This window comes from Rhododendron vialii, chromosome 11a (genome assembly GCF_030253575.1).
Source record: "Rhododendron vialii isolate Sample 1 chromosome 11a, ASM3025357v1".
NCBI classification, from domain to species: domain Eukaryota; kingdom Viridiplantae; phylum Streptophyta; class Magnoliopsida; order Ericales; family Ericaceae; genus Rhododendron; species Rhododendron vialii.
In genome coordinates, this window is record NC_080567.1 from 29,651,314 (window position 1) to 29,679,236 (window position 27,923).

General features: G+C 37.6%; 1 protein-coding gene across 2 annotated transcripts; it reads left to right on the forward strand.

The window, feature by feature from the left end:
• The first annotated feature begins 2,531 nt into the window (after nucleotides 1-2,531).
• LOC131306394 (DNA-directed RNA polymerase III subunit 2) lies at nucleotides 2,532-27,841 on the forward strand. Of its 2 annotated transcripts, XM_058332603.1 has the most exons (38): nucleotides 2,538-2,768; nucleotides 2,998-3,079; nucleotides 3,389-3,510; nucleotides 3,897-3,989; nucleotides 4,620-4,686; nucleotides 4,800-4,890; nucleotides 4,983-5,035; nucleotides 6,851-6,915; nucleotides 7,480-7,585; nucleotides 7,691-7,801; nucleotides 8,722-8,781; nucleotides 9,208-9,246; nucleotides 9,373-9,423; nucleotides 9,524-9,622; nucleotides 10,534-10,593; nucleotides 10,684-10,776; nucleotides 12,107-12,208; nucleotides 12,299-12,409; nucleotides 12,557-12,673; nucleotides 14,457-14,573; nucleotides 14,671-14,751; nucleotides 17,872-17,976; nucleotides 18,048-18,128; nucleotides 18,223-18,354; nucleotides 18,455-18,499; nucleotides 19,577-19,654; nucleotides 19,726-19,865; nucleotides 19,996-20,086; nucleotides 21,225-21,349; nucleotides 21,425-21,560; nucleotides 21,661-21,791; nucleotides 22,773-22,898; nucleotides 22,983-23,038; nucleotides 23,878-23,948; nucleotides 24,934-25,018; nucleotides 25,101-25,204; nucleotides 26,559-26,687; nucleotides 27,298-27,841. In XM_058332603.1, the coding sequence occupies exons 1-38, from the start codon at nucleotides 2,719-2,721 to the stop codon at nucleotides 27,346-27,348; spliced, it is 3,456 nt and encodes a 1,151-aa protein (XP_058188586.1). In that variant the 5' UTR covers nucleotides 2,538-2,718; the 3' UTR covers nucleotides 27,349-27,841. The 2 variants fall into 2 exon arrangements, 1 of the variants encoding a protein (XP_058188586.1); XR_009193849.1 differs by lacking the exons at nucleotides 21,425-21,560; nucleotides 21,661-21,791; nucleotides 22,773-22,898; ... (4 more) ...; nucleotides 26,559-26,687; nucleotides 27,298-27,841 and adding an exon at nucleotides 20,657-20,756 and having other exon boundaries at nucleotides 2,532-2,768.
• The last annotated feature ends 82 nt before the right edge of the window (nucleotides 27,842-27,923 follow it).

The window sequence follows — 27,923 nt, forward strand, 5'->3', positions numbered from 1 at the left end:
AGAAAACTTATTTTCTTCCATGTATTTGATTAAAATAACAAGTTTTTATAGAATCTCCCAAGAAAATATTTCTACTTTTTGTACTTGCCAACATACATTATGGATCATGAGAGGAAATGAATGATTACGGACATAATAGGGAAATGTCACAAGAGTTGTAATTTTCACAAAAAAAGGTGAAAAAAATTTCCTGTTTTTTAGTACTTCATGATAACCAAGAACCGAAAAGTGAATTATTTCTTTTTTCGTTTTCACTCTAATCAAATAGACCTTACGTTTTGTGGGTGCCCTAAGTATAAGGTGAGATTTGTAGTGATTTTGTATTTTGTGATTCCATAGATAATCTACTTTGTCTAAATACCCAAGGTTTTAATTAATTAATTAATTTATTTATTTTGCCATAGACGGACAAGGAGTTGTTTGATAATTCAAATTCAACACTTAATACTGTATAACTTATTAAGTAGGTTTGATAACCAAATTTAACAATGCTTAAAATATAGGCTAAAAGGTTGATTAAAAATAGATAATTTTTAGCTATATAACTTTGGTTAAATTTATGAAAATTTGCATTCAACCCTTGTTTACTCCACCACTATCCTCCATACCGCCGCCATTGTCATTGTCGTTACCACCACCACCACCATCACTTCGTCGCAGCACCACTACCACCACTCAACCACCATCGACGCAACTACAATCACCACTCCACACAAATCCCCACCACTATGCCATCATCCACTATCACTACCGCCACTACCACCATCACTCCACGACCACCACCACCACCACCACCGCTCCCCACATTCACCACCACCATCGCTACCGCCAACACTACCACTACACTCACTCTAACACAAACCCACCACCACCTCCAACACTTTGCCCCCACAATCACCACTCCACCATTTCATCGTCGTGCCGCCATAATCACCACTCCACCATTACACCAAATACATGGTAACCATTAGTAAAATTAAAAGAGAATAACTATAACTAATGAAACTAAAATTAATTCATCATTTATTTTCATTTAGTACTTAATATGTTTATCAAACAACTTTTAACTTAATAAATTCAGCATTTAGTACTTACTAATTTTTTAGCTTCCAGCGTTCAATTTTATCAAACACCCAAACATGTTTTTTTTGTTTAGATGATTCAATATTCCGGACTGCGGTGGTGTAAGGGTAAAATTAGGGCTGTCCAAAAAAAATCGAGAACCGTGAAACTGGACCGAACCGATCCTTGCCTTTTGGATTGGATCTGTGGATTAATGGTCCGAACATAAATTTGAAAATTGAAAAATCGTAAGATACGGTTCGGTCCATGGATTTTCATTACGAAACCGTGGATTAACCGAACCGGACCGTGAAATATTTAAAAATAATAAATAAATATATTTGTGTAATATTTAGTAAATAATTATAAGTTTTACCAATTTTAACTTAATGTGATACTATTTGTTTGTTTTGTGTTGGTTAGTTTTCGTTAGGTTTTATGGAATGTAATAAGTAGATAATACTTGGACAATACTTGACTAGAATTTGCATGTTGTGTTGGTGGAGTCATTTGGTTGCTGTCTTACTGTAACTAATCTAGAACTCTGGATAAACTTCATTTGGTTGCTACATTGGTGGATGTAATGACAGATTGTAATGCTTGTTTTTTTTTGGCAAGAATTTGATTTTTTTTGCTTGGATTTGCAATTTAATGTTTATGAAATGTAATCCGTGAATAAAACCAGAACCGAACCGTGACTCAAGGATTGGATTGGAACCGAACCGTATAACTTTTTGTCCGGACACGGATTGTATTTTCTAAAAACCATGACTCGCGAATTAGAATTGGATTCACGGAAATCCGGTCCAATCCGGACCATGGACAGCCCTTGGTAAAATCTCATATTGTATTAACAGTGTTAGCTCTCGTATAAACGGAGCACACATTGAGGGGATCAAGTATCAAACTTTATACATTACGGGGCACATTGCAACTGCGTCATAGTTTAGGGGAGATAACTGTTATTCAACCCCGTAAACAGCACCGTCAGTAGGGCTGAGCGGCTCGTGACTCGGCTCGCTAACGGCTCGTTCGAGCTCGGTTCATCAAACAAATGAACGAGCTCGAGCCAACATTTTCAGCTCGTTTCATAAACGAGCCGAGCTCGAGCCACTTGATGCTCGGCTCGTTGAGCTCGCGAGTTGCCATATAGAGTACATACATATACCAAACGAGCCGAGCTCGACCTTACATATACATACATATATATATATACACATACATATACCAATATCCATACATGTACCGAACGAGCCATTAGAGCCGAGCCGAGCCGAGCTTGAGCTTTTGAATATATGTTCGAGCCGAGTTCGAGCTCACATATTTCAGCTCGATTCGAGCTCGAGCTCGAGCTGAGGAAAACTAAGGCGAGCCGAGCTCGAGCAAGGCAAAACTCGGCTCGTTTGCAGCCCTAACCGCCAGTCGCCAGAACAAAAGATCCTCAGGATAACCACAGAGTCTCTCCACAGAGGATCCTGACCCTATTTTTCGCGGCAGAATCTTCACACCCCTCTTCGTTCCTCATAAACCCTAATTTTTTTTTATTAATTTTTTTTTCACGAACGACATAAACCCTACATAGACTGATAGTTCACTCCATTGACAAAATAAATAGATTAATTACAGACACAGTTGCTCGTATTTGATCGACCGAGGATGGGATTCAAGCAAGAACATGATGGAACTGATGACAGCAAGCAGCAAGAGTACGTAATTTTTTACGTATATTTTTTTTTCTATCAGTCTTACGAAAAACAATCGATTGTCCCCTTTTGTTTTGTGGTTTTTATGACTAGGTTTTCAATTAGTTTTTGTTTACTGCAAGTACACACATATGATTGGATGACGTGTATGTTCGCCTTGCTTTTCACTTGTTGAATGTCTACGTGAAACTTGGATTATTTTGATTTATTTTTGGTGGGTTTTGGATTTCAGGTTCGATATCGACAAGCAATTCTTGGCTGCCCCCGTGAAATCTGCGGTCGACAAATTCCAGCTTCTTCCCGAGTTCTTGAAGGTAAAATTGTTTATGGAATGTGAAGAGATTTATAGCGCCCGAGACGTGCTTTTGGAGCTAGTTTCATATGGTGGTTGTTGTCATGCTTGCTTTTTAACGAAAGAGAAAAAATAGTTGGCCTGACATTTAGCGTAATTTTCAGTCAATTTGTTCATTTGCATTGTATCACTTTGTGCATATAAGGTTGTTGTGCAGTGAGGAATAAGATTATAATTTGAATTCGTAGCTATGACTTTACATTATTTATGGTGCTTCAATGAGCCTGTAGAGAATTGGATTCATGGGTCTTTTCTTCTTTTGGAGCTGTAGGTGAGAGGGTTGGTGAAGCAACACTTGGACTCCTTTAATTACTTTGTTAGGACTCAAATAAGGAAGATTGTGCGCGCCAATGATCTCATCACATCCAAGGTCGACCCAACTATCTACCTCAGGTATAGGTTTATTTGTATATTTCTGGTATGCTTTGATATTGATAAATTTGGCTGTGCCTGTCCAATTTGGATGTTCAGACCCATCATTCGTCTTGGACCAATCCCCCTTAACAGACAAAGTGGGAGCCGTCAAACTAGTTATAGTTCTAGCAGTTGCTTTACTTCAGTTTTGAACTTCAGTCCTATCTATTGCCGTCACAACTCATTTCCTTCGTTATTTCATAGATTTTTATGGAGTAATGCCCACAAAATTATAAGTAGAACACTATAATTTGTTCTATTCTTCTATTTGCATTCACTTTCTTATTTATGATTTGATGGTGGGTGTTTTGTTGCTATTTTTCTTTCGTGTTCCTTTTCTTCCTTCATGTTTTCCCTTGGTACAGGTACAAAGAGGTTTGGATTGGTAAACCTTCAACGTCAATTGAAGGAGCCGTTATAGAGCTTACTCCCCATAATTGTCGGTTATCTGACCTCACGTAAGTTTGCATTGGAAGATATTTTTTTTGTCAAGGGTATTGTTAATAGTTACTATCTATCCAAACTAGAGGCAGAGCAATGCTCATCCTGCGCGTGCTCGTGTGTCTTCTATGCAAAAAAGCTCTCATTGATAAGAAGTAAGATTTTGGAGTCGGCACAGAAGAGGTGATGGCATCATGGATTAGAACGGCTTTTTTTTTTTTTTCCTGGTCAAGCGGAAATTGATTAGAACGGCTTTGTCATAGAGTAAAAATTCCATTTATATGATTGAAGTCTATTTAACCTGTGAAGAAATAAACATACTTGTTAGTCCCATCCACATTGAGCACACTTTCATAATAGACAAAAAGTTTCTGATGCCATATGGTATGTGTTTTTGGGGATTTGGGTTGACCAAACAACCACCCCATTTGGGAGATACAAATTTGTGATATGCAAACCTAGAACTCATAAGAAGTTTTTGTGATTCTTAGGTGGCTCCAACTCACTTCCGGTTTTGGCTGTCGTCTAAGTCTTAAGTAACATATGTTGTGTTGCTTTCATGATTAATAAGTGGAATGATTATTATCACTTTAATGACCCTAGTTTGGAGTTGCCAATATCAATTAAAAGTTTTCTATGGGTTACAGTTATGCTGCTCCAATATATGTCAACATTGAGTACAGCAATGGTCAGAAAACACCACCAGTAGCCAAGGTACTTCAAAATTATTTTTCGCACTTGTTTTATGTTTTTTTGTTTAGAGGCAGAGAAGGGAGTAGGAGGAGAAAAAGGGGTTGCTGAATCGGTTTTTAACTTTTGCTTTGCAGAAAAATGTCTTCATAGGTCAAATGCCTATCATGTTAAGAAGTTGCTGCTGCGTACTCCATAGAAAAGATGAAGCTGAACTTGCAAGACTTGGTTTGTAAAATTCTAGGCAACTGATATTTTTGCAACATTATAAAATCTCAGTGCATTTTCATAAACTTACTGCTTTTTTGTATTTTGCATAGGTGAATGCCCACTAGATCCTGGAGGGTATTTTATTATCAAAGGAACTGAGAAGGTGATGTTCTAACTATGATAATGTAGAGCTTTTCCTTATTATGTTGAAGATATCAACTTTATATGCATTCTTAATCATATGGTTGATATCACCTACGTGGGTTCATGAGCTGTTTGTAACTTAGTAGGGTTTGGACTTCGATAAACCGTTGGTCTAGCATACATATCAAATTAATGCTGATTCAGTTAATGGGGACTCTACGATTTTGGCTTAGCAACATAATCACCCATTGAGGCAACTCTTATGAACCATTTCTTTCCTTATCTTTCTCTTTTCTGAATTCTATTGAAGGCGGCTAATGATCTCAGAATTCTGGGGGATTTCTGTGATCTGGGTAGAATGGAGGAGCAAATAAGGACAGCTAAAGCTGCTAAACTGTGTGAGAGAAGTTTATATTTCTCATGGGTGATTCGCAAAAGGAAAAAAAATACGAAGTCATAGTTTGTTTAGGTTCACAATTACACTAAGTGAAACACTAAATCTTTATTATCGGTATATTTAGTTTGCTAAACTTCTTATTAATTAAAGACTTTGTGGCAATATGCATTTTGTTAAGCATTTCACGTCTTAGCCTCCAGTATTCATTTCTTTTTGGAAAAAAAGAAGAAAAGAAATTACCCTCTGCATGTTGGAGTTGCATCATATTTCCCCCATTTGAATAGCATATCCCTTTTTATTTTTTCCAAACATTGCATGAAAACTTTGGCCTTGCCTTGTTCAAGAGATTTCCGTAACCTGTTCTGCAAACCAGTCTTTTTGTCATGCGCTGCAGATGCATGCCTGAAGTTGAACTTCTTTTCTTTTTCCTTGTCCACTCCAATCATTTAGAGTTTTAGTACATCAATTAAGAATTGTAGTCTGGCTCTTTTACAGTTGCCTTCTAGTTTTTTAAAGTTAAGTATCTTACTATCTTCCATCTTTTTTTCTGTTTTACCTTCCACACGACAAGGGTTTTGGGTGCTTGTAAAATTCTCCATTTCTCATCATAGTTCAAATTTTTGATCGACGTACCTGTCTCTGTTTGGTTTGTTGATGTAGGACAGATTTAGAACCCTTAGAGCGTTGCTGCCTACAATTGGAATTGTGGTGGTTTTGGGTGGGGAATGAGAATCTTATTGGGATAAGTGCGCTTTGAAGGAGAAAGGAAAGAAGAAGCGAGATAGAGGTGCTTCACCCTCACAAGGGTTAGGTAATTTCTGCAAGGAAGGACCACAGCCCAAACCCCAATTACAATGGCATTAACCTTGTAAAACTCAATTCATTAATCAACTCTATCCCAAATGAAAGATTACATCTCAATTTATAATCCATGGGAAAGACTCTTTGAATTCCTAGAACTCTAAATGAAATGAACCTAATTAATGAATACATCCAAAATGATGTGAGGATGAACCTAGATATAAATGCATTCATTGAACCTACTAACATGTGTTTAGTGCATCTAGATGATTATTAATGCAAACACTAAATACATGATGACCCTTTTAACTACCCATGAATATTAATGCAAACACTAAATTCATGATGACCCTTTAACTACCAAACTACCATAGATGACCCTTGAACTACCAACTACCTAGGACACTTATTTTTGGACCAAAAAGCCTTCTCGATGCTCGTGCTATCCTTAGCCTTTTGGTCTTGGCTTCCAAAGCCTATGAAACTTGTCTAACCACTCCATGGCCATGTCATCATTTGTTTACAAAAATTGATTTTCTTTCTGTTTGTTCTCCCAGATGAAATGAATGGTAGTCTCTTATTTCACATTCCTTGTCTATCGTATGGCTTTGACTTTTCCGTTTCCGTTTCTTCCAGGTGATTTTGATACAGGAACAACTTTCCAAGAACAGAATAATCATTGATACTGACAAGAAAGGATGGTGAGTGGTTCTCATTTCATATTTAGCTTCCTTCCCTTGCTTGCTCTCTATCTTTAGCCTTTTTTCCCTTCTTCTCATTGTATGTGGTAAGAGGTGGTCATGACTAACATTCCTGTACCAATGGCCTTGTGGTCCCGTGGTCCTATCCGACCCAACACCTGTAGTAATCTAACATACTAACTTAATAATGCTACCTGTGGACGGGGTAAAACCTCTCATTCCTGTCCCATTGATATGGTCACGTTGACAAATGAATATTCCTTGTTGGCATACATTGTGGCAATTCATAGGTCATTAGAAGTCTGATAATCCTTTGATCTATGTTATGAAAATAATTAAGGGATCTTCTATTGGATCCTGGGTGCAATTTACAATGAGTAGTTGGTTACAACTAAAAGCTGAAAATCCAATGAAAAGGGGCTGAATTTTAAGATGCCTCGTTGAATACTGAACATGAATGCTAGATAGCAGTTTTGAATTCAAATATGGATTGCCAAGTTTTTTAGCATGAAAAAGGTGTCATTCCGTTGTGTTAAACTGCTTTGTGTTATTTTTGACTTCCAGTATACAAGCATCTGTTATGAGCAGCACAGAAGCAACAAAAAGTAAAACAGTTATAAAAATGGAGAAAGAGAAGATATATTTGTATCTGAATCAGTTTGGTACCAAGGTCATCATCTCCTCTTCCTTTTTGCATTTAAATCTAGTCTTTCATCCCTGTTTCTACAAACTGATATCTTTGATAAACCATTTTGTTGTTTGATTTGTGTTTCAGGTTCCTATCATGGCGGTCATGAAGGCTATGGGTATGGAGAGTGATCAAGAGATTGTGCAGATGGTTGGAAGGGATCCACGATATAGTGCATTACTCCTGCCATCTATTGAGGTAATTATGTCAAGAATTGCACCCCATTATTTGATCTCTGTCAAATATATTCATAGAACAATTAGGAGTTGGTTTAAGTTACCGGATCAATGGAAAGAAATATTATCAAAACAAATCAAGGACAGGTGCAAAGCGAATCTAAGTAGGACAAGAGGTCCACTGAAAAGTAAAAGAGAAATAAGGAAATAAATAAATACAATTACAAAACATTCACAACATCCCAATGTGGGTTTGCTTTCTGTAAACGAGGTTGTTGCAATGGTGTCTGCATTATGGATGTTGTCCTCTGAAAGTCTATAGTGCTATACCAAATTTTGTCTACGATATCCACGTCTGTTGTTGACTGTGGCAGCAGGCACCATCTGCATATGTTTTCCCAGTTTTAAGATTTAACCTTGGCCTTCTTGTGATTTACTTGTAATCGCTCACTAGGCCAGCAGTGGAGGAACTAGGAATTTTATGTAGGAGGAGCTGAACTACAACAATAAAAAACTAACGAATCAAAACAAACAAATTGATTTTCTTTTCAAAGGGAGTTTTTTTCTATTTTTTATTCTCACAATTGAAACAATGATTAGAGTATACGTGAGAACTAATTTCTTTGATAGGAGCATGCAGTGAATATGCTTACTCGAAAGAATCTCAACCGAGCCAATGGCTGGGCGTCCCTCTCCGGTCCTTGTGCCCTGCGGGGATTGAATCTGATAAGTTTGAGAAGCCCAATAGTTAAGTGGTTTGTCAAAAAATTGGCGGTAGTGTTAGCTATGACCTCTCCTTGTTGTTCTTACAAATTGTGGAAAAAGGTTGTCAAGAGCAACTAAGGCACTTGTCGACTTATTGCTTTGCTCTTCTTTTTAGTGTTTCATTTCTTCCTACTTAAAGTCTAAGCTCTGATATGATGCTCCGGAATCCAATTGCAGGATTGTGCAAGCAATGCTGTATATACACAACAGCAAGCACTAGAATTTCTTGACAAAAAGGTGTGATTTTTGTTTGGTAGAATGATTTTATTTTGGTCGTTTTTTATTTGTAATTGCAATGCACTAATGAGAACCTTCTATAGTGTAAACATTTAAGTGTTTGCATCAGGTTAGATTGAAGTAGGACGCAATATTGCAGAATTACCATGGATCGGTGACACCATGTCATTTGTTTTTGGAGATTCATGGACTTGAAAACTGTTATTTAGAGAGATAAGTGTTTAGGGTTAGTAACTTAACCCTAATACATGCATAACATTAATGTATAGGTAAAGAGTTATTTGATACAATGACCTAACTACCCCTCCCTATATATTTTAACAAAAACCTCATAGGCTTGAGCAGGGGTCAGTGATGCAGGAATGTAGTTAATGGAACATGCTTGCTTTTTATAGAATTCTTGACTTTTTCTGTTTGCTTTCGCAGGTTAAGAAACCACAGTATTTTAGTGCTTCATTTGATAAGGTTTTTCCTTGTAGCCAACCCCCCCCCCCCCCCCCCCCCCCCCCCCCCCCCCCTCTCTCTCTCTTCTTTTGACATGCTTAGCGCAGTGTGAGTATTTATGGCTAACTATCTTGACGTTGTAATCAGGAAGGCAAGGCCATGGGTATCCTTCGTGATGTTTTTGTTGCTAATGTTCCTGTAAGTTTTCTCAATATGTTTTAAAGTACTTCTTGTTTCTGTCTGATTTAATATTGCGAAGCATACTAACTTATTGTTACCCTCGTTCCACCATCTGAAGGTGCGTCAAAATAATTTTCGCCCAAAATGCATATATGTTGCCGTAATGTTGCGACGTATGATGGAAGCAATTCTGAATAAGGATGCAATGGATGATAAGGTAATTGAATTACGGATTGTTTGGAGGTTATTAATAATTAACCACGTCATCGTTTGCATCTTGTTGGAGTGAAATAATTGTTATTTGACTTACATTTGTTAGTATCACAACATCTATATTGATGGAGAAGAGCTGATGATTTAAGCCTAGAAGTTTTTTGCTTGATTAATATATAAATCTCTTTGCACTTTTTGAATAGCGGATATTTTTTTGGCGTGAAGTTGCAACACATTTAGTAACAAAAGCAAAGTGACACTAATTCCATCCATATGTTGTCTATGATTTTCTTCTTTGTTGTTCCAATTGCAGATGGTTAATTCAGTTTGGGTGACCAATATTGGTTTACTTGTCTCAACCCAATAGCACTTGATGTCCTGAGCAGTAATTCAAAAGTTTTCTTGTCCCACTCTCAGTCGGATCCTTCTTTTATCATTCATTCTCTTGCATTTGTTGCATTGAAGAGATTACAAAGATGTTTTTATGCTGTGTACTATTTGGGATTTCTGAAGCTAAAGTCAAGTTAGAGCAATCAAAACCTTGTAAAGTCCTAAAAGGTCAAATAGAGAAATCGGTAAACAATTTCCTATTGAAACAAAAACATTGCGGAAGTATAGATTGTCAAACAGGGAAATTTGTATAACAGTTTCTAATCAACCATGCAAGCATATGAAATTTAGGAAAAATATGTCAGTACCTGTTTGCAGTAGGTGAAGAAAAGGTGAATTTTGAAGAAACTGACGCTCTGCTTGGACAAATAAATAGGCATTTTTTCCTTTTCCCCGATGGTGCCCCTAGCTTTTTAAGGAGTTAAGGACCATTTATGGTTTTCAAAACTTGTATGGTTGGACGATACTCAGCGTCTGCTTGTTCTAACTGTGGATTGCACTGCTCTCCCTAAATGCTATTTACAGGATTATGTGGGGAACAAGCGGTTGGAGCTATCTGGCCAATTGTTATCTCTACTCTTTGAGGTAAAATTCTTTCATCTTTACATAGCACATAAGTTATTCTAAATCTTGGTTGGTTGTTGAGTTTTCTTCATGAAAGAGCTTTTTTTGTAGGATTTGTTCAAGACCATGAATGAAGAGCTCAAAAAGACAGTAGACGGGACCCTGGAAAAGCCTAGCCGGTCTAGCCAGTTTGATTTTTCCAGAGTAAGTACATAGACTTCCAACTTAGAATGATTCAAAGGTAGCTTTCGTTCCATTGGTTTTACTCTGTAGCGAATGCGCCTTTGTGTGTTTACAATTATTAGTAACCAAACTGTTGCACATGTTTCATTGCACAAACCCTTATAATTAAGTCTTCTTAGTCCCCCCCTCTTCCCCCTTAGAGATACTTGGCAGCGGTGATGTGACTTGGACACTTGTCAATAGAGGTAACATTGATCTATTGATTACGTTGGAACACCGTTGAAAGCAAGTGATTAAAGTTCTGCAAAAGGCCCGTATATATAATGTGGTAGAGGATCGAATCCAAATCCAAAATGTTAAATTGGGTGGACCGATAATCTGGTTGTTTAAATGACTTCCTTGCTGTTAAGGATACTCTAGCATTCATTCATATCCCTACCTTGCCAGCAAGTTGCTTCAGCAACAGAGTGTTTAGTATATTGCTGAAATTGTTTTCAGTGAATTACATTGATTGTAAGTTAATCTTCACTGTATTTTGTAAAGCCTGGATTCTGGTACTGATGTTTCTTTTCCATTGTTGCTTCATTGCTTGCACATATTTGGGAAGTTCGGGCGTTCTTGCTCTGCTAACAGTTGTCTACGTCCTTGACTGCTTTTTGTAAGGCTATTCCTTTGACTCCATAAGTGTAATGGGGTGGTGCAAAGCAAAATTTGGAGCATTTGCGACCAAGCATCTCCTTTGTGGGCCAATCCTGGGCTTTGGTATTGCTAGGATTGGCCAATAAAATACAACCTAGATTGGCCGATAAAATACAACCTACAGATACACCCAAGCGGCAGTCTCATCCCATTGAAAGCATTATAACTAATTAAGCAAACGTTATGAATTGTCTAGCACCCTAATAATAACATGTTGGTAGCACACAAGTTATAACAAGTCCAGATGAGATATCCTAATTGGCATGGACTCATGGAGAGTGATGGGGGAATCTCTAAGGACGTCTGGCATCTTATAGTCTGCTTGGAGAATTTTTTTTTTTTAATGGATTATTGGAATATTACCCAACCATGGAGCCGTGAGTATAAGCATTAATATTTGTGTCTCTGCAACATTGCATGCTTGATGGGTGTGACCCAATTATACAAAATTCTTCAACAACCTATATTATTTATTGTGAATGTTGAAGTTTGAACTACTTTGGCTTAGGATAGATATCGTCCATGGCCATTTTGAATTTATGTGTCATGTTGTCATCCTTTTCTTTACTTGCAGCAAATATTATTGAATTTTCTTTTTCACATTCATGTCGTGATTAAATTCTCCGCGTGACTCCTCCCTTTTGGCTGTCAGTATGTAAAGGGAGATAGTATCACTCATGGGTTAGAAAGGACGCTTTCAACTGGTAACTGGGATGTCAAGAGGTTCAAGATGCACAGAAAAGGAATGACCCAGGTTGTTTATTTTATATGTGATCTCACATTTCCATATGGGGTTTTTTATTTGCAAGATTACCTAAGCCAAAAGCAAGCCTTCTTTTTACAGGTTGTAGCGAGACTTTCCTTTATAGGGACATTGGGCCACATGACAAAGATCTCACCACAGTTTGAGAAGTCCAGGAAAGTTAGTGGACCTAGAGCGTTGCAACCTAGCCAGGTAAGGTTATCGTCTCCTTTCCATCAAGGCTTGAAAGTTCACTAAGTTTCGGTGTTCCTTATAAATTTTGGGGATTTTACATGGTTAGCTTTTGCTTATCTGTTTGATCATATGTATCTTTTGTGGTAAAAATCGTTTGAATCACAGTGGGGCATGCTTTGCCCGTGTGATACTCCAGAAGGTGAAGCCTGTGGATTGGTTAAAAACCTTGCCTTGATGACTCATGTTACAACTGATGAAGAGGAAGGCCCGATAATTTCTCTGGTACACTTTCTGCTCCCTTGGATCCCATCAAAGTCTAGTGAAGCCATATTTGCTAATATGGATGTTGTTACTATTATACTAACATTTGGTGTGACTAATTTCTTCCAATCTATTTGAATTGCCATGGCACCTGGAAAATCACAGTAGTATTCTATTTGCAAGATAGTTGATCCTTTACTGGATGATGATGTATTTGATAATTTGTTGGATTTGATTATTTATATTGCCCACTCCATTGATGCCATCAATCTTGGAGTAAATATTGGGGTCAAAATTGGACACTAGATAATAATATTTATAAATTGGTAATGTTAAGATTCTTAAGAATAGGCTTGGATTTTGGTTAGTATTTAGGGGGAGTAACAAGTCCTGTTCCATTGTTCTTTTATCTTTTGTCTTTTTCTTTTTTATGCTAGTAATACAGATTCAATTTTCACTCTATGTAGCCTGGCAACGAATCTAAACTTCGCGCTTTTGTTTTATTTTGTGGGTCTTTAAAACCAGTGTTCTAAAAGTCCCCGCCTAGGGCCGATTAGTCCCCGCCTAGGCGCTAGACAGGGGCCCAATGCCTAGGCGCTAGACATGGGTCCAATGCCTAGGCGATTAAGCAGCCGACTAGTCCCACTAGGCGGTGCTAGGCGGTACCTGGCTGACTTGGGAGTGCCTAGTGTCTTTTAGAACCTTGTTTAAAACTAGTCCTGTTACAACTATTTGATCAGACAAAAAATAAAGTTAAAGGTACTCTAGGATAGGAAGAGAAGTAAATAGAATTAATTGCAAATCTCAAGCATCTAGTACATCAATAATAATGAAAAAACATAAGGAAAATTAATATTTTCGAGCTGTACTGCCCGGTATCCAAAATGTACTACACCTTAGTAGGTATGGAAAACCCATGGTACGTTTCTTCGTGTATGTATTGCCATACCCTTTCGCGTACTGTAGCATTTACAAAATACCAGTGCGTCATAGGTGACTGGTATAGAGTCCTCCTTGTTCCACTTGTCACATCCATGTTTTGTCTTTTCACAATGAAGCCACTCTCTATCTCTAAAGGGCCTGTCCTGTCCTATGTATTTCTTTACTTTGTTGAACGCCTATTGTCAATGTAGATTTACTGTTTCTAGGTTTTCTGAAAGGTGGGTCATCTTTTAGAGGTTCAGTGGTTAGATTGCTTGAGAGTTGAAATCATATGTGACGGATTGGCCTGGAAGCTTTCCTTTACTTTCTGTACTATCGCGTTTACCAGCATGAGATTTTAAGATTACAGCAGTTGTGGATGCCACAATTGGATAAATCAGTTTAGCACTGTTCTCTTTTGAATGGATTGGGTTGGTAAGATAAAGAATAATCATGCATGTGTGTGCATGTCTTCAATTGTTAATAATAATAATGTTTGCCACTCATTTGATTTAGTAATGATAATAAGAAAAATAAGTAAATAAATATCCATATGGTGTCTGGAATTAACCTATTTCATATGCATGCCCAACTATATTGCTGTTGGAAATGTCGCACCATTTCTTAATTCTTTTTGGTCAATCGTGTGGGAAAGGTACAACTCAACTCAAAAATCTGTTGTTCCAATCTAACGTACTTTAATTGGAAAAGCTATGCTATTCTGTATACAAGTGTTGGAAACATTAGAAAGAGAGGTAGACATGATGAATGACTGAAAGATGCTGTGATTTAAGTACTCAATGTGGATTGTCGTTCTTGAAATGTTTCCTTTTCTTGGTCCTCTGAATTTTATGACATGGTAACAATGTAATACTGTTGCCAGTGCTATTGTTTGGGAGTTGAAGATTTGGCTCTACTGTCTGGAGAAGAACTCCATACACAGGATTCATATCTGATTTTATTAAATGGGCTTATTCTTGGAAAGCATAGGAGGCCACAGGTATCTATTAGTGTATTCTGTGCATGCCTTTGTCTCTTTTTGTTCAGTATTTTTCATATAGTTAACTCCTTGCTGTTCCTATTTTATTTCATGCAAGCGTTTTGCTAATGCAATGAGAAAATTGCGAAGAGCTGGTAAAGTTGGCGAGTTCGTGTCTGTCTTCGTTAATGAGAAGCAAGTAAGCTATTTTGCTTGGCAATCTTATCTTCTCGGTACACGTTATTACACTATACCTTTTTTGGCGAATTTCAACGATTGGTCTTCCATGCAAAGCAATTTTTTCCATGCTTTAATCATAAATGATTTTCCACGCCATAATACTCCATCAAAGTGTGTTTGTTCATTAGTTGTTGTAAGGCATTCGTAACTACATTACTCCCTCTGTCCCTTAATGTTGCCCCCTTTTGGGAGTTCCAACTTTTTAAGGGAACATGCACTAAATGCATGTCTCTGTAGAAAGTTGGCTTTGATTACTACTCTCTCCATCCCATTTTGTTGTGCCTGTTTCATTTTTGGCACCTCACAAAAAATTGTCTATATCTCACAATCTATAAAGCTTTTATGATTTCAAAAACTTTGTTTAAAAAATTAATTTAGATCTATCAAATAAGATCCGTATTGAATATATATAAGTACCAAAAAAAAAAAGAAAAAAAAAGAAAAAATATAATATTGTAAATTAAGAGATATAGACAATTTTTTGGGACGTCCCAGGAAGGAAACAGTCACAACAAAGTGGGACGAAGGGAGTAACAGTTTCCATTAATCCTCTCTTTTAAGACCATTTTTAATTATTCATGAGGTTTCGTCCAAAGAGGACTTGATATTTTGGGACATCTCAAGGTGGAATAGAGGACTAAGACTAACAGTATATGATGGGGGGAGAATAGCTTATACGTTGTAGTCTATCAAAGTTGGTAATGCACATTATTTGATATCCAGCTGAGCAATACTTCCCCATATTCACAGAAACTTATACATTAACATTGTGCAACAAATAAAAAACAAAATTGCAGAGATTGGTTCACCTAAGGCTCAACACCTTCCAAGAACCCATTATACGAAATGGCCAAAGTTCTACATTCTGACACAAACATAGGTGCATCCATGCCTTCAAAAGTCCTCTTACGGTAGCCCCTCCAAATAGTACACATCAATTCTAAAAGTCCTGAAACATCAAGCCTTGTTTTTCTTGTCAACTCTGGCTGCTCTCCATGAAAATAGAGCTCCATGACACTAAAATGGAGAACCAATGCCATCTCGAACAGAGAGAGCAACAGAGTCCAAATCTAGGGCCATCAAACTGTGGATGACTCAGTGATCCACAGAGTTTCCATATACTTATGCTATACTGCTCGACATGATCTGTTCTTCTACGAATAAGGTTGTCTATGTGCGAGAATCTTACCATGCGTCACAGTGCACACAAAATATGCAAAAAAAAAAATGGTACCTTTGTCCCCTCAAATGATTATCCTCGTAAATAGGAGATAATGCTTGAGAAAGCTCTACGATGGGACTTCACATTGAACTTTTCCACAGTTTGGCGATGTATAAATTTCTTCTAACCCTTGCTTTGTATGTGTGTGGCAATTGACCTACTGACATGCATCTTCTCTAAGGTGCTTGTTACTCGAGAGTGTTCACATCCCCCTGTAATCCTTAATATGGTCTTAATACACTTGAGTGATCTCATCATTTTAAGGTCGACAAACTCATCAAAATCGTGGTGCATACACAAGTTTATCAACCTATCACGCGGCTAGCTTTTCTGGATGTGGTTACCGGCTATCTGTTTCTGTTTTGAACTTTTAATGGCAAAGACATCAAACTTGCTGAGTAGAGTTCTTCAGGAAATTGGAATTCGTATATCGACATGTTTAAACATTTTGAAAACTACTATCAAAAGGTGAAATACTACTTCACAAACACTATGATTAAGAATCATAAACCAAAAGTTACACATCAACTATCTCAGCTTTGTTGTTGAAGGAACTATTCTGGTCACTGGAGTGGATGGTCAAGATCCTTGTGTCCTTGAGAGATGTCCTAAGGTTTCATGCTAGATGTAGTTTTTGGTATCAGTCGCGTATTCATGCACCAAAAATTACACATCATCCAGTTTTTCTAAGTTGTAGTTTTTGGTATCAGTTGCGTATTCATGCACCAAAAATTACACATCATCCAGTTTTTCTAAGTTGTAGTTTTTGGTATCAGTCGCGTATTCATGCCTGTGCCTTCTAGTCTTCTACTTCTCATATGTCCGAGGGGTGTGTTGTGTGTGTGTGTGTAGATGTAAGTAGGTGTGGATATTTATCTGCTCGTTGGGATCTCTTGGTCTTAAATCTTCTTTTTCTGTCCTCCTCACTTAGTGTATAAAAGTCCTTGTCCTTAAGGTTATAGTACATGGAACGATCTCTTCGTGCTTATGATGTCTTTGGAAGGACAATTAGAGTATTTCTCATAGAACATTTTCAGGCTTTCCTGAAAACTTATTTGGTTTTTCATAATAGTATCTAGACTTTCTAGGACAATCCTTTGCTAAATTGTTTGCATGGCTGCCTCTTGGTTTCTTCTTCAGGAGGCATTAAGATCCTCAAGTGATTATCAAGTTCGTTTTCTTTTTGTCAAAGAATTCAAAGTGGATGACGTGCAGTGGTCTCAATGTGTTTCATGAGTCTCGTATTCATTGTGGCAAAAAATTTCAAAATATCACATGTTTCATTGAGGTGGTTTCTTGATGAGTAACAAATGAATTTCCTTAGCTGTAGAGAAACAGTGTTAAAAAAGGAAAAGGGCAAGACGTCCAACTAGAGAAGAAAATAAACTAAGCAGAGGCATTGCATATCACATGTTTATTTCTAATCTCTGGTAACAAGTCTGAGTGAAGTTACTAGTGTACTATCAAGTGAAGTTACTAGTGTACTATCAAATTCTTGGGCTGTCAAGGGTAAATCATGTTGTATTTGAGGGCACCCACTCTGTTCAACTAATGGAAGAGATTGGGCTTGCACTCTGACCATCCCGCCCTGCAGTTAATTGACAGGGTAGCCAGTAGCCACTAAATAATGGCCTTTGTTTCCTCTTGCTGTCTCTGCTTTCGAAAGAAGGTTTGCCTTATTCAAAACTTTCAAATAAATTTCTGTTAGTATGGCATTGTGCGCTTCTGCTGATAGTGTTGGTACACGCATTTACTACTGAGCTCATATCTTGGGACTTTGTTTCATGTTCTTGCAACATTTATCTGGTTGTTGATGTGTACAAGGACTTCTAATACTCAGAAATCATGTTTTTTCAGCGTTGTGTTTACATTGCATCAGATGGAGGCCGTGTTTGCCGTCCACTCGTTATTGCTGACAAGGGTGTATCAAGAATCAAGGAGCACCATATGAAGGAGTTGTTGGTAAATGTGTTACATGCGTTTGTTCTTGACACTTATGTTTCTTTCTTCTTCTGAAAGATTTCTTCTTGAAGGATGGAGTCCGCAATTTCCATGATTTTCTCCGCGAGGGCTTGATAGAGTATCTTGATGTTAATGAGGAGAATAATGCTTTGGTTCGTGGCTCTCCAATAATTAATGAAATGGCATTCGTTTTTAGACATAACACTTCACTGGAGGAACTCATAGTTGATTATTGTCATCTAACAGGTTGCCTTATATGAAGGAGAGGCTACGTCTGAAACAACTCATGTTGAAATAGAGCCTTTCACCATCTTGGGTGTTTGTGCTGGCCTGATTCCTTTTCCTCATCACAACCAGTCTCCGAGAAATACCTATCAGGTCTTTGTTCTCCCTTCATGCTCCCCTGCTGATGTCTTGGATTATTGGTAGCAGTTATAGTAGGTTACAATTGTTTGTTCCCTTTTTTTTCCTGGTGTAGTGTGCTATGGGGAAGCAAGCTATGGGCAATATCGCTTATAACCAGGTAAGTGAACAAATCCAATAGTGTTTGCTGTTAACTGTTTTTCCTTTTCTCAAGAATTCTTTCCGTTGAAAGTTCTTATAGGAGTTACATTACATGGAATCAACTGCTCCGAAGAGTAGATGAAATTTTAATGATAAACTCGTATTAATTCCACCTTATCTTTGTGTTGACTGATTTAAGATGCAAGTGTATACGACCAGTTTGATTAATAACTTTTGATTGTATGGGATAGGACTATTTAATTAAGGTGTATATCCTAACCGTTGTTATGTAATTCACAGTCATAGGGTTATGGCCAATTGGTCAAGGCTTGGGACTTAGGGGTTTGCTCCCTCCTAAGGTCTCAGGTTCGAAACCTCTTAGGTGCTATCAACTCCTTTGGGGCCAGCCCATACTGAGCTTTGCTCTGGCTTTAATTGGGACCCCCGCTAGTGGGCAGTGGGATTGGTCCCCCAGGATTAGTCGTGATTTGCGTAAGCTGGCCCAGACACCTTAGTTAATTAAAAAAAAGTAATATACTGCCATTATGGTTTATATGTTGTGTCATCATTGTTATCTCTTGCCGGCCTTCTCACCCAAAAGTTATGCTTATTTCGGGGTTGATTATGTGCGGAGGTGACTTGATGAGCTAAAGGAGTGAGTGCATACACTAGTTCGACTAGTGGAACTCAGCTGTTCAATCTTTCTTTTCAATGACTCAAATGCCAATTACTTCGATATAAAATGGCTTTCCATACATGTCTGTTGACTCCTATCTTGCCTGCTTCCTCTTCTAGATTACTCTCTGTTGGTATTTCTTTTGTGCATGTTAGTGGGGTATGCATTGTTGGGGATGTTGTGGTTAGTGTGCTTTTATATTCTTCATGGTTTGAAATTTGAGGCAGCTGTTTGGGAATGCTTATGTCATTCCTTGTTTTATTTGTCATTCCCATTCCTCTCTTCCTTTGGTACTTCAAAATTTTCTGCTCCAACCTGTTAGATATCTATCTTTTCTATTTCTATAATATAAACAGAGAGAGCGTATACATAACATGAAACTTGGTTTCCATGTGACTAGTCAATCTTTTCATCTTGTAGTTACGTCGGATGGACACACTAATCTACCTTCTAGTGTATCCTCAACGGCCTCTACTGACAACAAGAACAATTGAGCTGGTTAGTATGATGAATTCTTGCATATGGTTGCTCGGGTATGGAATCTGGCTGGTAAAAACGTGCTTTTGCAGGTTGGATATGATAAACTTGGAGCAGGCCAGAATGCGACTGTGGCTGTTATGAGTTTCAGTGGCTATGATATAGAGGATGCAATCGTGATGAATAAATCATCTTTGGATCGTGGCTTTGGTCGTTGTATTGTGATGAAAAAGTATTTCGACAGATCACCCCATTTTTATCTGTTTCTTCTTAAAAGTTGCAATTCTACATGCCGATGCCACGTTTTTTTGTTGGATATATTTGTTTATAATTGGTCTTTTGTTGATTATTTCCATCAACAGATTGTCTGCTATTAATCAGAAGTACGAGAATACCACTTCGGACAGAATAATTAGACCCCATAGGGTGGGGGCTGATGCAGAGAGGATGCAGGTATAATATGCTTGCACCATCCCTGATACATTCATGTACAGAGTATTTTTTCCTCAGGAAATGAATATTTGGTGAAGAGGATGCCCCTGGAACTGCAAAAGTAGATTTTAGAAATAGTGTTGTACAAGACTTGTGCTGGGTTGTGTTTGTCTTTATTGATCAACTGCTGGCAGCATTGAATGTTCTAGCAAAATGAGGATCTACCTTGTTAACTTAATCAGCTGAGAACTCAAAAAATATCATATCTACTTCCATTTAAATCACTCAACCGCAAACTTGGTTAGCCTTGCAGACGTCTGTCTTGAAATCATTTTCGTGTATTTACCAATGTCTACAATAGTTTGGTGACCTTTCTTAGTTTACAATGACACTGTGTTTTGTTGTTTGCAGAAATGATAAGATCTCCTTGTGGTGACAGTTTTTTTTTCCGTCGATGCCTGTGATAGTTAATGTACATAAGAACTAAATCCTACTTGATATGAATTCGTAGTTTGGGACAGTCAAAGTGGATTTTGATAGACCAATCCAGTGTTGATAGGTCAAACACTTAACAACCGTTAAACAATATAGGATGGGCTGTTATGATACCATGAGGCATGAACCAAGGAAAGGGCCATAAGGAAAAATTGTCATCCATTCAGCTTGACAAGCCCTAGCTTTGATTATTTAGGTAAGATTTTTTTGCATCATTTATGTCAAAGTTGTGTTCTAAGTATCTTTCTTACGCTTTAACCTTGCTCTTCGGCGGCCTTTATCTTTTTCTTTCAACAGCTTTGACTTTGTAACTGCACTGGACTTTAGTTTTTCTAGATTGGACATTTGAAAACGTCTTATGTTGCTTCCCCTCATTTGGCGCAGTTTCAGAATTCCAATTAAGTCGTTTGATTTTTGTTCTATGTTTTACTACTTATCCATCTCAACTCCTCACTTTAGGTCCATTGGTTTCAGACATGCCTCCTTAACATCAAAGTAGTAGAGTAGTGTACAACATAGCCAACTTTTTGTGAGTTGAATTAGTAACTGGCTAAGTTCTCAATCTAGACATTGTGCATTTATAATGTTTCTCAACTTTCATTATTGTTCAATATTTTGTGAAATTTATATTGATTGTCTGTGATTAAGTGCTCCAATTATGTAGATCCTGGATGATGATGGGTTAGCTGCGCCTGGAGAAATAATTAGACCACATGACATCTATATCAATAAGCAGTCTCCAGTGGCTACTAGGGGAGCAATGGTTTCACCATTGACACTGACAGATAGGTGAGTCTGTTTACTGATGGAACCTTAGGTTATTCTGTTGGTCGCATTGAGGCTTACCACTATATCAACATTCAGAGATTATAAGCCAAGCATACAAACATACAAAGGTCCTGAAGGGGAGACAGCAGTGGTGGATAGAGTAGCTCTCTTCAGTGATAAGAGTTTTAATTTGAATGTGAAATTTATCATCCGCCACACTCGTAGGCCAGAGGTAAGGATTTCTATGCTTCTATATCAGATTCCTCATGGATTATTCAATTAGAATTTGGTTTGGTTTCTTTCCGCTTTTTTCTAATGGAAATCTTGCTCAGGTTGGTGACAAATTCAGTAGCAGACACGGTCAGAAAGGTGTTTGTGGCACCATTATCCAACAGGAAGATTTTCCTTTTTCTGAACGTGGCATCTGCCCTGATTTGATTATGAACCCACATGGATTTCCAAGGTAATTTGATTTGGTTCAGTATTAATAAAATTTTCGGGTGAACAAAAGACAGTTTATTGCACCATTGGTATGAAGCGGTATCATTGAAAAGGAATGTTCGACATGCTAAATTGTTACAATTCTGTATTGCCTTCTTGAAGAGCAATTATAATTTGAGTTGCTAGTTATGATCTCCGCCTTTCAAGCTGGCTTCTTAGAGTGGGGAGACCAAAAATGGGTAACAAATTGGGTTGGTGAATGCATCATGTTTTAAATGCTAATTGTTATATCGGTAATAAAATAAGATGGGGCTATTTCCTGAGGAGAAATATTGGTTACAATATGGGGGGTGGTTGCAGGACAAGTTCGATAATGACATGTATCTTTCATACTGCAAGATTTGCAGGTGAATGCCGACAGTGTTAGAGAAGCATTTCATGAACTGACACCCTGAAAGTAGGTGGCAATTAATCAATTAGATTCTTAGCGATTCAACGAAGAACGTACAAAAGGTTAGAATGATGTTTCCTAAAACTAAAACTGAGCAGTTTATGCGTAAACGGGTTTTATTCTTGGTGTAAAATAAACTGAACAACTTACTTCTTTGGTACGTGGCAACCTAAGCATATTGGATGCTACCTGTATCCTTATTAAAGTGTTAGTTTCTGACATGATACTTAACCAATTTGGAGGAGTCCATGTAACATAGCTTGTAATATACTGCAAACTTTGGCGCGAGGATGAAAGTTGTACTACAAACGTTACAAGCCATCATGAACTTGAACACTTGTTACTTTAAGCTATGCTGTCCTATAACTTGAACATGTGTAAGTTTCTAGTGTCTACCTTTAAACTTGGATGTTCCTTCTTCTGCTGCCCGTGGTTACTATAGTTTAGCACTTTTGGTTTCCCTATATTCCAGGAATTGGTAACTGTTGTTTTAAGAATTTCCAGTTTCTCATCATTAATAATATTTGATTTTCAATTTGTTGTTATCATCAGTCGAATGACAGTTGGAAAGATGATAGAGCTCCTTGGGAGTAAAGCTGGAGTTTCAAATGGTAAGTTTCACTATGGCAGTGCATTTGGAGAACCAAGTGGTCACGCAGACAGAGTTGAGGCTATAAGGTGCTTTATTCCTCTTTCATAGATATCTCTTTTAACTCTTACACAGGCATCAAATGTTGACTATTGTGTCTTTCTTGTTAACAGTGACACACTTGTGAAGCATGGCTTCAGTTACAGCGGCAAGGACTTCCTTTATTCAGGTTTCCATTTTTCCTCATAAACCTATCGTTATATATTTACCTGATATCCTGCTGTTTTTTATGGTGGTTTACACGATATGTTGGATGTTGATTTTTGAAGTAATTGTATTATACAGTTTGCTATTGACACCCAATTTTGCCCCACCACTCACAGTATTTATCTCCATATCAAAACAAGAATTTTGTTTGTATTCTAAAAATCGGGGCACGACATTTACCATGATGAATTTTGGAGTCTCCTAATGGGTGTTTGAAGATTTTTTTTTGACAAATATTCCCTTCTATTAATGGGTGTCCCATCTATTATAGTTAGATCTTGTACCACTCTTGAAAGTCTTTCTTCTCTACAAATTGTTTCCTTTTACCGTAGCTAACTTCTACAGTTTTAGCCTTTTCACGTGATAAAGTTGAATGTTATGTTGCATGAACATCGACCTTAGTTCAGATTATAGATGATTTATCCTCACTATATCTCACTGGTATTGAGAGATAATGCAAGAATTTGAAAGGCTAATTGAGAGCATTCAACTAGTATCCTATATTTTCTAAATTGGGAAGTTCATTTTTTTTTTTAGCTCTGAAACAATTGACATTTCTGGAAGTATTGGGAATGCACCTGCTAGTACTTCCGGATTTGTGTCTGATCTCGTTATAATATGGATAGACAGATATGATGTCTTAGATTTTCTTGTTCTGCATCATCAATGTGGCTCCTAAAGTGTTCATTGGGCTAGATTAAGAATGAAGATGACATGCACAGATGTGCATGCATGTAAGGTTAAAGTTATCTTTTCTTGCCAGTTGGAACGAAATTATCCTGATGTTTTCATTCTTTTCAGGCATTACTGGTTCACCACTGCAGGCATATATCTTCATGGGGCCTATATATTACCAAAAGTTGAAACACATGGTGAGCTTTAGATCTTCCAAAACTTATGATTTGACCATGCAATGGCTTGTGTAGGCATAAAGTATGGTGACATCAGTCATTTCATTTCATTCACCATGTTGGTCTGCAATTGCTGGCTGAACTGATAATATATATATATATATAGTAAAAGCAAATCAGTATGGCTTCTGATAAACTGGTGAGGGATTATGGGGCTTAATATGCTCTGATATATTTGCCAATATTCATTAAGAGCTCTTCCGCCCCTTTTGAAGGGCAGCGTAAACTACTTGTATTCAATAGCTGTTTAGTGTAAGAATTGTGATAGCCGGCTCTTGATTTTACTGGAAGGTAGCATCATACTTCGTTTTTTTAGCCCCTGGTCTGTTTAATTCCTTTACAGTACTATAATAAAGCAGTCTAGCTCTCTAATTGTTCTTTTAGCTTACACATGGTAGTCATTTATTATCTACATGGCAAGAAGTATCATCTTGATCTTCCTGTTTATACTATTCAGCCTCAATTAACTTTGAAGATTGAGCTTTTCCTGCTTTGTTTCGCCAATTTTTGTACATATAGCGTGGATAGTTTGGGTGTTCATATTCTTTGTAGCTTATTGTCTTCTGTAGTGTGTTCGACATTTTAACCGCTTTTTTATTGCTGTGCAAGGAATAGTCGCCGTGCCCCATATTTTACTTGTTCCTTAGTATGAATAAGTCCAAGCAGATATCCATTTTACAGATATAGTGCATTTCCCATCTATTTTCTCACTAACCGTTTGAATTTTTATGCAATTGCAAAGCTCGTTAATTTGTTTTAATTGTCACAATATGCATGGCTTCAATGTTATTTTATTAAACAAATCAAAGAAAATGAATAGTGTGTGAGGAAGATTTTTACCTTCTCGTTCAGACATGGTTTTTGCTAATGGCAAATGCTTCGGTCAAACTATGCCTCACAGTACGAATCCTTAACCTTCCTGGTCTCCAAAATTCTCTGACTGTAGGTCCTAGATAAAATGCATGCTCGTGGCAGTGGACCCCGTGTCATGATAACCAGACAACCTACTGAAGGCAGAAGTCGAAACGGAGGTTCTTATTGTCTTTGAATATAACTTTGGTTCATGATTATCTCAGGAAGAGGTATGAATTAAGTTGATACCTGTTTTTTCAGGACTTCGGGTTGGTGAAATGGAACGTGATTGTTTGATTGCTTATGGAGCTAGTATGTTGATCTACGAGCGCCTAATGATTTCGAGTGATCCTTTTGAGGTTCAGGTGTGCCACATCTATGCATCCTGCACCCACCCCCATTTTTCTTTTCCAATTTTTTTTTTCCGCTACTCATAGAAGTAGACACATTGAAGGTGGACAAAATATATTAGTACTCTGTTGCAAGTAATTCTTGTGGGTTTTAGTATTTTCTTATGTCAATTTCAAGTACTTCACATTGTTTTAGAGGCCTAGGAAGGTTTCTATACGACACGATGCGAAAACTGGTTGTTTGACATGCAACCACCAAATTAAAGCATGGGGTAAGAAAACATACGAAGTCTTTTAGGCTTTTTTCTTTTATCTATGGGAGGATTTTTTCATCTTTTTGACTGTTTGTTAAATGCCACATGGAGATGGTACATATCCTCAAATGGTGTCTTTTTCAGAAGTGATGACTTGAAGGCTGACTTGAACATTAGGTTGAGAGATTAGAATAGGCCGAAAACTGACGTAGAAGAATTGGACTAGCTCTTTCTCTGTATCACGAAAGTTGCCTAGGAACAAGGTGACTGATAATAATGGGTTAGGACTTAGGAGATCATTCCCGGGAACAGAAGGCTAAGCTGCTCTCTCTAAGGTGAACCCGTGTGGGAACTCGATGGATTTTAATATGTTGAGAAACTTTTCCGTTTGCTCCCTCTCTCAACATCCCGTTTACCGCTGTTTTTCTCATCCAAAATCTAAATGGACAAGTCAGTTCTCTTGAAGATTCTGTTTCATACTCAACTGCTTTTTTCTTCTTTCAGAACCTACCAATTACCCTTTCAATCTGATGACAATTAGGGTGTCTCAAAGTTATTTTTGTTTCGCCTTCAACAAGGGAACTATATGCTTCACAGATATAATCATCCATCCCATATATGGTCGGGTATATGTTAATATGTTTTTTGTTGCGTATATGCTAGTTTTGTTATGTTTCCCAAAGTAAGTTTCATGTTTGGTACCTAAAAGGCTAAAATCCACTGCTAACCTATATCACTGCAAGTTCCGTACACATGTTCTAGCCCTCATTCGAGCAAACTTTATGGGTTCGTTCACAGGGAGACATTGACAACCATTGCAAAGCATTAGACAGTTAATCGCTGGTGCCATCCATTGTAACTTCACCAAATAATGGATATGGTTGTGATCTAAACTGAGAAGATATGCATGGTAAACATTAATAGGAGCCCATTGCTGTAAAATTTTGTGGTTTCCAAAGCAGTCTTTGTTGCTGTTGTTTATCTCCATTCAAGACTATTGTAATTTATGATGGGCGAGAATTGTCATTTTTCCATTTGAATTACTATTCCTTTGTCATTAACTGCAACAGTGGTAATTTTTGTTCTTCGAATGCTAAGAATGTGTTTCGGTGCAGGTTTGCCGGAAGTGTGGTTTGTTAGGATACTACAATCATAAGTTAAAAATCAGTATTTGTTCTACATGTAAGAACGGGGAGAATGTTTCTACCCTGAAATTGCCATATGCATGCAAGCTATTATTCCAGGTACTTTGTATACAGTTAATGCTTGTTTGTTAGCAAACCTCATAGCATATAGTTTCTAGTTATAGAATTAGTGCCCTCATGCGTGATTAAATTTCTTTCATCCCTCTAATGTAAAATTCAATGTGGCAATGCTTTGACTTAAAATTAAATATCTTATGAGGAATTTCTTGTTAGTTGAAGAGCGGTACAGGTGGAAACAGGTTTTGCATTCAAATTTGAGCGGAACCTTTGTCGTAGTTTTTATTCTTTCTCATTCCATGGGTTCATGACATGCCATTGCCACATTACTGCAATTCCAACCTGGTAGCCATGATGAGGGACTCTTGGTCCTCCAATTTGAGTTTTAGAGTTTGTCCCATTGACATTCTAACACCTCCCAAGTTAGTATATGAGCGTTGTGCATCTCTGCACTCATAACCTATTGGTTCTGAGCCTGATTCTTTAACATAGTATTCGAGGAGACAATAAATGACGGTTTTCATATCTCACCACAAACCACTAATTAAAACACTTGCACTTGTCTGGCTTAGGTGTTTGCATTTTTTCCTTTTCTGTTTCTGTTTCTCCTTTTCCTAAATCATACTAAAACTACTTTCTTGTGTGCTTGTAGGAGCTTCAGTCAATGAATATTGTTCCCCGCTTGAAATTAACCGAAGCATGATCTGTGAGCCCTTAGTCGATACGGGTACATGGAAGTGTCTCAGGATTCTGCTGTCAGAATCTGATTTCCGTCCTTTTTTGTCCGGTTGGAAAATATGACGATCACCTGCATTTTCATGGCTTGCAGAGCAATTTCGTAATTTCGTCCCGAGTTCCTGAACAACAGGTTCTTTGCGACTGTAGGTATTTTTGCGCTCTTGATTGTTTCCAACGGGCCTTACCTTAGAAGAGTTGATTTGAAGCGTCATGGTTGCAGTGATTCTTCTGATTATGCTTTAGAGAGTTTCTGAAATCTTTTTCCAGGGTTTTTGGAAGAGGAGACAATACAAAAGCAGGAGCAAAACTATTTATAGTGTTTGTTTGTTCCAACTTGTTTTCTTCCATGCATTAAGTTCCGATTCGAGAAGTACATTTTTGCCCGCCATGATGTATAATGATTTCTTGCTGCATCAAATTAATATTTGCACAAAATATAGTGTGGAAGCCTTATTGTCCATGCCTTTTTGTTGTGTCGGTTTCAATGGCCGCTGAGAGAGAGAGAGAGAGAGAGAGAGAGAGAGAGAGAGGATGTTATAA